Consider the following 12,603-nt stretch of genomic DNA (forward strand, 5'->3'; position numbering starts at 1 on the left):
TTGTATAATATAGTAAAGTGTTGTCCCAACCTATGTCATTGGCGTTGTATCATATAGTAAAGTGTTGTCCCAACCCATGTCATTGGCGTTGTATCATATAGTAAAGTGTTGTCCCAACTAATTGTCATTGGCGTTGTATCATATAGTAAAGTGTTGTCCCAACCCATGTCATTGGCGTTGTATCATATAGTAAAGTGTTGTCCCAACCCATGTCATTGGTGTTCTATAATACAGTAAAGTGTTGTCCCAACCCATGTCATTAACATTTCTAAATATTGGTCTGTGGGATCAGATGCAATCAACACCTAGATTTAACTGGAAGCTGACTTGTTGGGGGACCCGTCCACTATTCCCTATATAGTGCACTACTTTTAACCAGAGGCTGTAGTTAAAAGTAGTGCCCTTAATAGGGAATGGGATAGGATTCCCCAACTGGTGGCCAGTGGTTTTATTTGTATTGCCAAGTTTTCTGAGCAAAATGATGATTATAATTTGAATTTATTTTCATAATTTTCATTGTTGGACATAACAGACTGAAAACACCAGGAAATCCCAAGTATTCCCACGCATAGTAGATATGATCGTATACAAAATGTAAGCAAGGTTTGAAATTATTATGTTTTAGTCAAATATTATTTTTGGGCTTCTTGTGGTAAATTTGTGCTCTACAAATGAATTGTAATTATGTTCCAGTCCGCCGACCAGGCGCTCAAGACATATTTGCCCCGCAGCTGAATGTCGTTGATGATCCTTGGAATAGGGTTTTGTTTTGCTTTGGAGACAGTGTTTTGGTTTTTCACATGCCATCATTGAACAGGAGGGGGCAACAGAGGGCAATTCCTGACCAGTCTTTCCATAACATCAACTCCTGCTGAGGCACTGTTTGTCTGCTTGCTTATAGACATCTTCTCCTTATTGGTGGATTGATTACTTCCTAACTAAATCGAAATTCAATGTTTCAAACTGTAACCAAATTCTATTTGATGTATAACAACCTAATGTAATTTGTGCACCGAGAGCACGGGAAGATGGATGGACTGAGAAAAGGGTCTTGGAAAAGGTTCAATAAGGAGTCTGCATTAAAGCAGGCAGTCAGACAGACAGTCAGTCACTCACTCACTCACTCACTCACTCACTCACTCACTCACTCACTCACTCACTCACTCACTCACTCATTAAACCACTCACACACTTGCTCATTAAGCACTCACTCACTCATTAAAGCACTCATTCATTAAAGCACTCACACAATCGCTCATTAAGCACTCACTCACACACTCACTCACTCATTAAAGCACTCACTCATTAAAGCACTCACACGCTCGCTCATTAAAGCACTCACTCACTCATTAAAGCACTCACACGCTCGCTCATTAAAGCACTCACTCACTCATTAAAGCACTCACACACTCGCTGCATTTAAATTCTGTACCCTTTTTGAAAAGTGTGCACTCATTCACTCCTCTATGCATTTAAAAGCATTGGATTGGTGCAAGGACAGCTGCTGGGAGTTTCCACCATATTGCTCAGACCAGTCCATTCCTTTCACATCCCATGAGGTAGAGTGTACGAGTGCAGAGAATACAATTTGAAGCCATTCACTCACTCAAAAAGACTGATAGACACTCAACACCTATTCTTTTCCACAATGTGTTAGACTTGTAGAACCAACATAATGAGCATGCCACTAAAGTGTTAGTGTCTGAGTATTGTTGAATCATTATTATTTTTTAAAGTGTTGTGTATGTGGTTTTGATTGACAGTAGAGGACTGCCGTGCTGATTGGTCAGTGTAGCAGCAGTATTGACCTGATTGGTTGATTTTGTAGAGGACTGCAGAGCTGATTGGTTAGTGTAGCAGAAGCATTGATATGATTGGTTGTTTGTGTGTCATCCACAGGTGCAGGAGGCGGTACATGGCGTGACTGTAGAGGAGTGTCAGACAGCCCTCCAGGACCACAACTGGAACGTGCAGAAAGCTGTGCACTACCTCAAGGTAGGGGCCCTTGGTGGTAGTGCACTATTACCTTGTCACACTATGGATCCAATCAGAGCTGTACTACGTTGGCCTGGTTACTCATCCACCATAGTTGCTGGAACCTACAATTACAACATTTCTAATCACAGCACTATATAAACTCCCCGTGATGTAGAGTTAAAGTCAAAGATTACATACACCTTAGCCAAATACATTTAAACTCAGTTTTTCACAATTCCTGACATTTAATCCAAGTAAAAATTGCCTGTTTTAGGTAAGTTAGGATCACCAGTTTATTTTAAGAATGTGAAATTTCAGAATAATCTTAAAGAGAGTAATTTATTTCAGCTTTTATTTATTTCTTCATATTCCCAGTGGGTCAGAAGTTTACATACACTCAATTAGTATTTGGTAGCATTGCCTTTAAATTGTTTAACTTAGGTCAAATGTTTTGGGTAGCCTTCCACAAGCTTCCCGGTTCACGGTTGGGATGGTGTTCTTCAGCTTGCAAGCATCCCCCTTTTTCCACCAAAAATAACGATGGTCATTATGGCCAAACAGTTCTATTTTTGTTTCATCAGACTAGAGGACATTTCTCCAAAAAGTATGATATTTGTCCCCATGTGCATTTGCAAACTGTAGTCTGGCTTTTTTATGGCAGTTTTGGAGCAGTGGCTTCTTCCTTGCTGAGCGGCCTTTAAGGTTATGTCGATATATAGGACTCGTTTTACTGTGGATATTGATACTTTTGTACCTGTTCCCTCCAGCATCTTCACAAGGTTGTTTGCTGTTGTTCTGGGATTGATTTGCATTTGTCACACCAAAGTACGTTCATCTCTAGGAGAAAGAATGCGTCTCCTTCCTGAGCGGTATGATGGCTGCGTGGTCCCATGGTGTTTATACTTCCGTACTATTGTTTGTACAGATAAATGTGTTACCTTTAAGGTGTTTTGGAAATTGCTCCCAAGGATGAACCAGATTTGTGGAGGTCTACGATTTTTTTTCTGAGGTCTTGGCTGATTTCTTTAGATTTTTCCATGATGTCAAGCAAAGAGGCACTGAGTTTGAAGGTAGGCCTTGAAATACATACACATGTACACCTCCAATTAACTCAAATGATGTCAATTAGCCTATCAGAAGCTTCTAAAGCCATGACATAATTTTCTGAACATTTCCAAGCTGTTTAAAGGCACAGTCAACTTAGTGTATGTAAACTTCTGACCCACTGGAATTGTGATACAGTGAAATAATCTGTCTGTAAACAATTGTTGGAAAAATTACTTGTGTCATGCACAAAGTAGATGTCCTAATCACAAAAATAAATTTGTGGAGTGGTTGGAGTGGTTGAAATACTAGTTTTAATGACTCCTACGTGTATGTTAGCTTCCGACTTCAACTGTATAAACTCCCAGTGATCTATAATCATTGGCAGCATATGGTGTGCGACTTTCTTTATTTTTCCTTCGGAAGTTGTGGAAATAAAACCTTTCTAGCTTACAAACAGGGATAAGACAAACAGGGATAAGACAAACAGAGATAAGACAAACAGGGATAAGACAAACAGGGATAAGACAAACAGGGATAAGACAAACAGAGATAAGACAAAACAGAGATAAGACAAAACAGAGATAAGACAAAACAGAGATAAGACAAAACAGAGATAAGACAAAACAGGGATAAGACAAAACAGGGATAAGACAAACAGAGATAAGACAAACAGAGATAAGACAAACAGAGATAAGACAAACAGGGATAAGACAAACAGGGATAAGACAAACAGGGATAAGACAAACAGGGATAAGACAAACAGGGATAAGACAAAACAGGGATAAGACAAAACAGGGATAAGACAAACAGGGATAAGACAAAACAGGGATAAGACAAACAGAGATAAGACAAACAGGGATAAGACAAACAGAGATAAGACAAACAGAGATAAGTCCTTTTTACAGAAGTCAACCCATCAAAACATTTGCTGATTTTGAAATATCTGATGACGGATACATGAATAATACAATGTTTTCAGAGATGATGAGTAGTAAGGGTGAGTTGTAACTGATCCTGTTGTTGTCTAGGTTGAGCAGCTGTTCTGTCTTGGCCTGAAGACCAGGCTGGAATGTCTCAAGATGCTGGAGATGTACAACTGGAACCTGGAAGTGGCCAGCACTCAGCTCCTGGACTCCTACAGCTCTGTCACGCAAAGGTAACATAGAATTCTGGAGAACTTAAAGGGATAGTTTGAGATTTTGGCAACAAAGCCCTTTATATATGTGCTAGCTGGGGCAGCAGCATAGCCTAGTGGTTAGGGTGTTGGACTAGTCACCGCAAGGTTGCAAGATCAAGGTACAAATCTGTCGATCTGCCCCTGAACAAGGCAGTTAACCCACTGTTCCTAGGCCGTCATTGAAAATAAGAATTTGTTCTTAATTGACTTGCCTACTTAAATACAGGTTAAATAAAAACAAATAGCTGATCCCAAAGACTTCCAGCATTTGGGCTAATACTAGATAGCATTTGTTTTGCCAAACTACCTGTAACTTCCTTCATACTGGATGCAAAGACATAAAAATGGGTCCATGACTTAAATAAAAAAATAGATACCTTCAGGAAGTATTCACACCCTTTTACTTTTTCCACATTTTGTTACAGCCTGGATTTAGATTTTATGTCAATGATCTACACATAATACCCCGTCATTTAAAAGTGGAATTTTGTTTATAGAATGTTTTTTAAATTAGAAAAATCATTAATCCAAAAGATCCGAAGAAGTATTCACCAACTTTGTTATGCCCAAATACGTTCAGGAGTAAAAATAGAACACATAGTAAGTTCTGTGTTCAATAAAAGTGGTTAACATGGTTTTTGAATGATTACCCCATCTCTGTACCCCACACATAAAAATATCTGTAATCAAGTAGTGCATTTCAAGCACAGATTCAACCACAAAGACCAGAGAGGTTTTTAAATGCCTTGCAAAGAAGGGCACTGATTGGTAGATGTGTAAAAAAAAAAATCTATGAAAGTAGATGCTGAATGTCCCTTTGAGCATGGTGAGGTTATTAATTAGGCTTGAGATGGTGTATCAATAAGGCCAGTCATTACAAAGATACAGGCATCCTTCTTAACTCAGTTGCCGGAGAGGAAGGAAACTGCTCAGGGATTTCACCAATGGAGGCCAATGGTGATTTTAAAACGGTTACAGAGTTTAATGGTTGTGTTATGAGAGAACTTGAGGATGGATCAACAACATTGTAGTCATTCCACAATACTAACCTAAATGACAGAGTCCCAGGTTCGATCCCGGGCTGTATCACAGTATCTACCAACCGTGATCGGGAGTCCCATAGGGCGGCGCACAATTGGCACAACATCGTCCAGGTTAGGGGAGGGTTTGGCCGGGGTAGACCGTCATTGTAAAATAAGAATTTTTCTTAACTGACTTGCCTAGTTAAATAAAGATTGTTTTAAAAAGAGGGAATTAATTTTTCCAAAACATCATCATGTGGCAAATAAATGAACTTTTTGTCCTGAATACAAAGAGTTATGTTTGGGGCAAATCCAACACATCTCTGAAAACCACTCTTCAAGCATGGTGGTGGCTGCATCATGTTATGGGTATTTTTTTAACCTTTATTTTACTAGGCAAGTCAGTTAAGAACAAATTCTTATTTTCAATGACAGCCTAGGAACAATGGGTTTACTGCCTGTTCAACGGCAGAATGACATATTTGTACCTTGTCAGCTCAGGGATATGAACTTGCAACCTTTCGTTTATTAGTCCAACTCTCTAACCACTAGGCTACCCTGCCACCCCAAGGATTAGGGAGTTTTTTTTGTGGGATAAAAAGAAAAGTTATACAGCAAAATCCTAGAAGAAAACCTGGTTCAGTATGCTTTCCAGCAGGCACTGGGAGATAAATTCACCTTTCAGCAGGACAATAACCTAAAACACAAGGACAAATCTACCAAGACGACATTGAATGTTCCTGAGTGGCCTAGTTAAAGTTTTCACTTAAATCTGCTTGAAAATATATGGCGTGGAAATGTTTTTTTAACAGTTTTCACTAATTAATTTTAATTCACTTAATCATTGTGACACACCCCTCACTACTGTCATTTGTTACACTAATTGCACTGTTTGTCTACATAACCTGGTTCACGTATTCATGACATCACCCTGAGGAAGGCACAGTGATCCCGAAATGTTGGTAAATACCCATTAAATTGCTGTGAGTTTATACATGGAGTGTGCAACTTTATTTTTGATAGTTTATAGTTTATTTGCTGTTAATCAGCACCTCCACACAAACTATTATTTTGGGTATGTTTTTTTTAAATTTTTGTTTTTAATTCCTGATGTAAAACAACACAATGTGAAATAAGTCAAGGGGTGTGAATACTTTCTGAAAGCACTGTCGCGCCCACATGCCAAGCTATCCCTTTAAAAGGATATCTCAGGAGAATTTAGGGCAAAATTAAACCTACTGGTGCTGATGCCGATGCTGGATTTTGCTCCAGACAAACAGCCAAACACATGGGTCATGTTCATCAGGGCACACTGTAACTAAACGTTTTGAATAGGGAAATAAAAAGGAACCAGGTAGTCCCTGTTTCAGTATGATTTCTTCTGTTTGTTGCCTAATGAACAAGTCACTGATTCTACTAATTAAGAATCAATTCTGTGTGTTGCTGCTTGGTCCAGCCCAATAACCTAATATACTCGTGTCTATCCACAATTTAAACTGTATCAAATTACATTCATCTAGCACCAAGTAAAATAGATGGAATTGTGAATGTACTTGGATTTGTTTTGAAATAATGGAACATCAAAATAAATCTCTCATCCCATTGCAGGCGGTGACCGATGCTCGGAGCAACAGCAGAAGTTTTTTTATTTGTCATCTGTCTTTGAGGGGATGGAGTCTGCTACCATCCCTCTTTTATGACTTGCCAGACACGCCCCTTAAGAAGACGTGGATTTGACTATGGCCCTGGGGTATATTTGACTGTGTGATGGGCCATGGCTGCAGTCTTGCCTACTGTACACTGAGACCTGGATAGGTGGTTTCCATGTGGTTGATACCATTCCATTGTCACCATTCCAGACATTATTACGAGCCGTCCTCCCCTGAGCAGCCTCCACTGAGGACCAGGGGGTTAGCCTCCACACTGAGGCCCAGGGGGCTAGCCTCCACACTGAGGACCAGGGGGCTAGCCTCCACACTGAGAACCATGGGGTTAGCCTCCACTGAGGACCAGGGGGTTAGCCTCCACTGAGGCCCAGGGGACTAGCCTCTACAATTACTCTGGGGGCTATCCTCCACACTGAGCCCCAGAAGGCTAGTCTCCACACTGAGGACCAGGAGGCTAGCCTCTGAGGAGCAGGAGGCTAGCCTCCACACTGAGGACCAGGGGGCTAGCCTCCACACTGAGGACCAGGAGGCTAGCCTCCACACTGAGGACCAGGAGGCTAGCCTCCACTGAGGACCTAGAGGCTAGCCTCCACTGAGGACCCAGAGGCTAGCCTCCACTGAGGACCTAGAGGCTAGCCTCCACACTGAGGACCAGGAGGCTAGCCTCCACACTGAGGACCAGGAGGCTAGCCTCCACACTGAGGACCAGGAGACTAGCCTCCACACTGAGGACCAGGAGGCTAGCCTCCACACTGAGGACCAGGAGTCTAGCATCCCGTTCTACCACTGAATATGAGTAGAAGTCGACTTAGAATACTGGTAGTGGAACCATACTCTTAAAGGGACCATGGTGTCTGCTGGTTCCTACCCTATACCCAACACTGAAGGAAAAACATCCTCTTTTTCACTGCTGGTCTCCCCGATTCAGTTATATCACTGCCAAAATACACCATTGACCAACTAGGCTGACCTCTTTTGTGTTATTACTGACATATGACTCAGGGGAGCACTCCCCTACTGTATGTGAGCTTTGCTAAGCTCCTCGGATTGGACAGGGACTTGTTTTAGGGAGGTCAGCATCTTTCTGCTGCGCCGCCCGCCCTCCCAGGCTCTACTGTGTTTTAGCAGAGGACAAAGTTCACAAAGCCCATAGAGAGAACGAATACAAGAGAGGGGAAGGAGAACGAATACAAGAGAGGGGAAGGAGAACGAATACAAGAGAGGGGAATGAGAACGAATACAAGAGAGGGGAAGGAGAACAAATACAAGAGAGGGGAAGGAGAACGAATACAAGAGAGGGGAAGGAGAACGAATACAAGAGAGGGGAAGGAGAACGAATACAAGAGAGGGGAAGGAGAACGAATACAAGAGAGGGGAAGGAGAACGAATACAAGAGAGGGGAAGGAGAACGAATACAAGAGAGGGGAAGGAGAACGAATACAAGAGAGGGGAAGGAGAACGAATACAAGAGAGGGGAAGGAGAACGAATACAAGAGAGGGGAAGGAGAACGAATACAAGAGAGGGGAAGGAGAACGAATACAAGACAGGGGAATGAGAACGAATACAAGAGAGGGGAAGGAGAACGAATACAAGAGAGGGGAAGGAGAACGAATACAAGAGAGGGGAAGGAGAACGAATACAAGAGAGGGGAAGGAGAACGAATACAAGAGAGGGGAAGGAGAACGAATACAAGAGAGGGGAAGGAGAAAAAAATGCAGCTGGTCTACTTTTAAGTCGACTCCTTTTTTTATGTTCTATTTTAGAGATTTCTACTTGATTTATATTAAGGAGAGGAGTTAACAGATTTTTTTAATGCACACAAACAGTTACATACATGAATAGTTCAGTTTATATATTTGCAGCGAATATGTGCTAGAAGTTGGTATTTTTAGTTTTTAGTGCTCTGTTTTTAATATATTTTGGGTTTTGAACCGGTTGTTTGAAAAGGGGGACATATTGAAAACATTCAATTCTTGAGATATAAAAAAAATATATATATTTTGTCAGTTATTAAAGCCATGTATGTTATGCTTTACCTGAATCGAGTTCACTTATGTTTGTCAGTGACATCAACTGGACGTTAGTCTCAGACAATAAAGTGTATAACCTAGAGCAAACTGTATAGTGATATGTGATAGTTTTCGATTTATTTTCTATACTGTCTTATCCTGATGCACGCTGTCTGCTTTTCCGTGTGTTATAATTCAAATGACGTTTTTTGGTGAACTGAGCATTAATATACTGGACACTGAACATTAATATACTGGACACTGAACATTAATATAAAACGCAACATGTAAAGTGTTAGTAACGTGAGCTGAAATAATAGATCACAGAAATGTTCCATACGCACAAAAAGTTTACTTCTCTACCATAAGCCGCCTCCAACATTGTTTTGGAGAATTTGGCAGTACGTCCAACCGGCCTCCCAACCGCAGACCATGTGAATGGCGTGGTGTGGGCGAGCGGTTTGTTGACGTCAACGTTGTGAACAAAGTGCCCCATGGTGGTGGTGGGGTTATGGTATGGGAAGGCATGAGTTACAGACAATGAACACAATTGCATTTTATTGATGGTGATTTGAATGCACAGAAATACCGTAACGAGATCCCGAGGCTCATTGTAAGGCCCATATTTTATTTTAAGGTATCTGTGACCAACAGATGCATATCTGTATTCTCAGTCATGTGAAGTCCATAGATTAGGGCCTAATGAATTTATTTCAATTGACTGATTTCCTCATATGAACTGTAAACTAACCAAAATCTTTGAAATTGTTGTATTTTATACTTTTGTTCACTATATAATCATAATATATGCCATTTAAGTAGACACTTTTATCCAAAGCAACTTACAGTATGTATGGGTGATCCAGGAAATCGAACCCACTATCCTGCTGCTGCAAATGCCATGTTCTACCAACTGAGCTACATCAGACCAAAATAAACCCAATAACCTTTTATAGTTGATTTCAATCTTAAAATTAATCTTACATGAGAAGGCTTAATCTGACTTCAAATGAGTTGAAATTTAAGCACAGACCAACACGGTAAAACTATCAGACACCTAGCAGACCACTCCTACCATGTAGTGGGCGTGCAGGCTGATCTTTATCCAGTCTTTGCACTGTAGCAATTTGGACTTGTGTGACTGTGTTTATTTGTTTGTGTCTTTATGTCTTTATGTCTAAAACTCAAGAGAGAATGTTTTGCCAAGTAGTTGTGATCGGTGTCTTGATTAGAACACCGTGTCTTGGTTAGAACACCGTGTCTTGGTTAGAACACCGTGTCTTGGTTAGAACACCGTGTCTTGATTAGAACACAACACAGTGTCTGTCTGTGAACCGTCCCGTAGACACTTTGGCCATGTTCCAAGCTCAAACGTTGTCTCCTTGCCTCTTAGTCATTTACCATCACAGATAAGGAAGGTCTGGATAGGTGAAACCAAAAAACTTGCAAGGTTTAATGCAGTGGAACTATCAGTCCTACCTTTCCGCCCCTTAAGATTCACCCAGGCCAGTCCTCAAAGGGCAGAGGTAAAGTATCCACGTTTATGGTTTGGAACACTGCCTTAGTTGAGCATTTCCTGTATGCAATAATAAGACACCTGTAACTTCTTCCAACAGTCAAGGCCATCCAGCCATGACAAAAAAAGAGTGCTTCCACTGCTGTGACCTCCTTGATGCACAGAAAAATGCTTAGTGGCACAGTCTGATGATGTCACGATAAGGCAACCCAGTCCCCATGTCTTACATGATACCAAGCTGCTGTAGTTAGAAGGACTGACGCAACATTACGGCAATATTACCCATACCAATGTTCTCCTGTTCATGTTGTTTTTAAGTTGATCGCTGTATTACCTCGGTGTTGGTTTGTTGTTCGTTCATCCTGATGTACTTGTCCTAGAGGTCTTCACGGGTACAAAAAAAGTTGGACCCTTTTCCGAAATTTAGCTGGGGCTTTCCCACCCGGACCCGATATGCATAAGTTATTTATTATTTCAAAAGGGAGAAAGGTGCCACTCTAGCAGGTCGAGGAGGGGCCGTAATGTGAACGACATGGAGAGAGGGGAAAGAGAACCTAGTCAGTTGCACAACCGCATTCAACTAACATGTCTTCCACATTTTCACCCAACCCCTCTGAATCAGAGAGGTGCAGGGGGGCTGCTTTACCAACATACATGTCATCGGCACCCGGGGAGTGGGTGTTGTTGGGGGGGGGGGGGGGTTAACTGTCTTTACCTTGACAGCTCAGGGATTCAAACCAGCAAACCTGTTGTTTACTGGCCCAATGCCTTTAACTGCTAGGTGACACGGGGAGCAGGGAGGGAGAGATGAGAGACAGCAACCAACCAAGCCAACTCACGCAATAGTAGACTAATAGCTGCCATAGCTAGGTTATTTATCATCAAATATGATTATGTAGTACCTGTCTTGGACTGCATCAAGCATGGAAGAGTACCCTGATGTAGCAGCCTACCCTGATGTACAAGAGTACCCTGATGTAGCAGCCTACCCTGTTGTAGCAGCCTACCCTGTTGTAGCAGCCTACCCTGTTGTAGCAGTCTACCCTGATGTAGCAGCCTACCCTGATGTAGCAGCCTACCCTGTTGTAGCAGCCTACCCTGATGTAGCAGTCTACCCTGATGTAGCAGCCTACCCTGTTGTAGCAGCCTACCCTGTTGTAGCAGCCTACCCTGTTGTAGCAGCCTACCCTGTTGTAGCAGCCTACCCTGTTGTAGCAGCCTACCCTGTTGTAGCAGTCTACCCTGATGTAGCAGCCTACCCTGTTGTAGCAGCCTACCCTGTTGTAGCAGCCTACCCTGTTGTAGCAGCCTACCCTGTTGTAGCAGTCTACCCTGATGTAGCAGCCTACCCTGATGTAGCAGCCTACCCTGTTGTAGCAGCCTACCCTGTTGTAGCAGCCTACCCTGTTGTAGCAGCCTACCCTGTTGTAGCAGTCTACCCTGATGTAGCAGCCTACCCTGATGTAGCAGCCTACCCTGTTGTAGCAGCCTACCCTGTTGTAGCAGTCTACCCTGATGTAGCAGCCTACCCTGTTGTAGCAGCCTACCCTGTTGTAGCAGTCTACCCTGATGTAGCAGTCTACCCTGATGTAGCAGCCTACCCTGATGTAGCAGTCTACGCTGTTGTAGCAGCCTACCCTGCTGTAGCAGCCTACCCTGTTGTAGCAGCCTACCCTGATGTAGCAGCCTACCCTGTTGTAGCAGCCTACCCTGCTGTAGCAGCCTACCCTGCTGTAGCAGTCTACCCTGATGTAGCAGTCTACCCTGATGTAGCAGCCTACCTGATGTAGCAGCCTACCCTGATGTAGCAGCCAACCTCTTGGCTCTTGGTTGTTGTAGCCTATCCTTCTCCTTTAACTTTTAATTCCGTCATTTTCATTCCATCTTCCACTGATGAGATATCTTCTAACTTTTGCTACATGACTTATGATTGGCCAACAACAAGCGCCACTCTGGTGAAAAGCAAGAGCAACAGCTTAAAAAAACTACAATTTCTCTCTCTCCGCTCTACTGCAGCAGTTGCATTCGGATCTGTGCATTCCCTTCCGGGCAAATCAGTTAAAATTACACGTACCAGAGGTCCGTAACAATCATATCAGATTCGAACCCGATCCGTGATATTATTTAAAGTTCTGATTGTGGACCCACTCGGGTGCCAGATGGGGTGTTCAGGTACATGTGGATCCA

At 42.4% G+C, this 12,603-nt stretch overlaps 1 protein-coding gene across 2 annotated transcripts in view; it reads left to right on the forward strand.

Annotated features, from left to right (window-relative positions):
* The window catches only part of LOC135558376 (activated CDC42 kinase 1-like), a 130,606-nt gene extending 120,751 nt beyond the window's left edge, over positions 1–9,855 (forward strand). For both annotated transcript variants that reach the window (XM_064992135.1, XM_064992134.1), the window contains 3 exons: positions 1,900–1,995; positions 4,053–4,180; positions 6,832–9,855. In XM_064992135.1, coding sequence (XP_064848207.1) covers positions 1,900–1,995; positions 4,053–4,180; positions 6,832–6,838 — 231 coding nt within the window. In that variant the 3' untranslated portion in view covers positions 6,839–9,855. The remainder of the gene's footprint in view (positions 1–1,899; positions 1,996–4,052; positions 4,181–6,831) is intronic.
* Positions 9,856–12,603: the final 2,748 nt, after the last annotated feature.

Source organism: Oncorhynchus masou, chromosome 17, assembly GCF_036934945.1.
Source record: "Oncorhynchus masou masou isolate Uvic2021 chromosome 17, UVic_Omas_1.1, whole genome shotgun sequence".
Taxonomy (NCBI): Eukaryota; Metazoa; Chordata; class Actinopteri; order Salmoniformes; family Salmonidae; genus Oncorhynchus; species Oncorhynchus masou.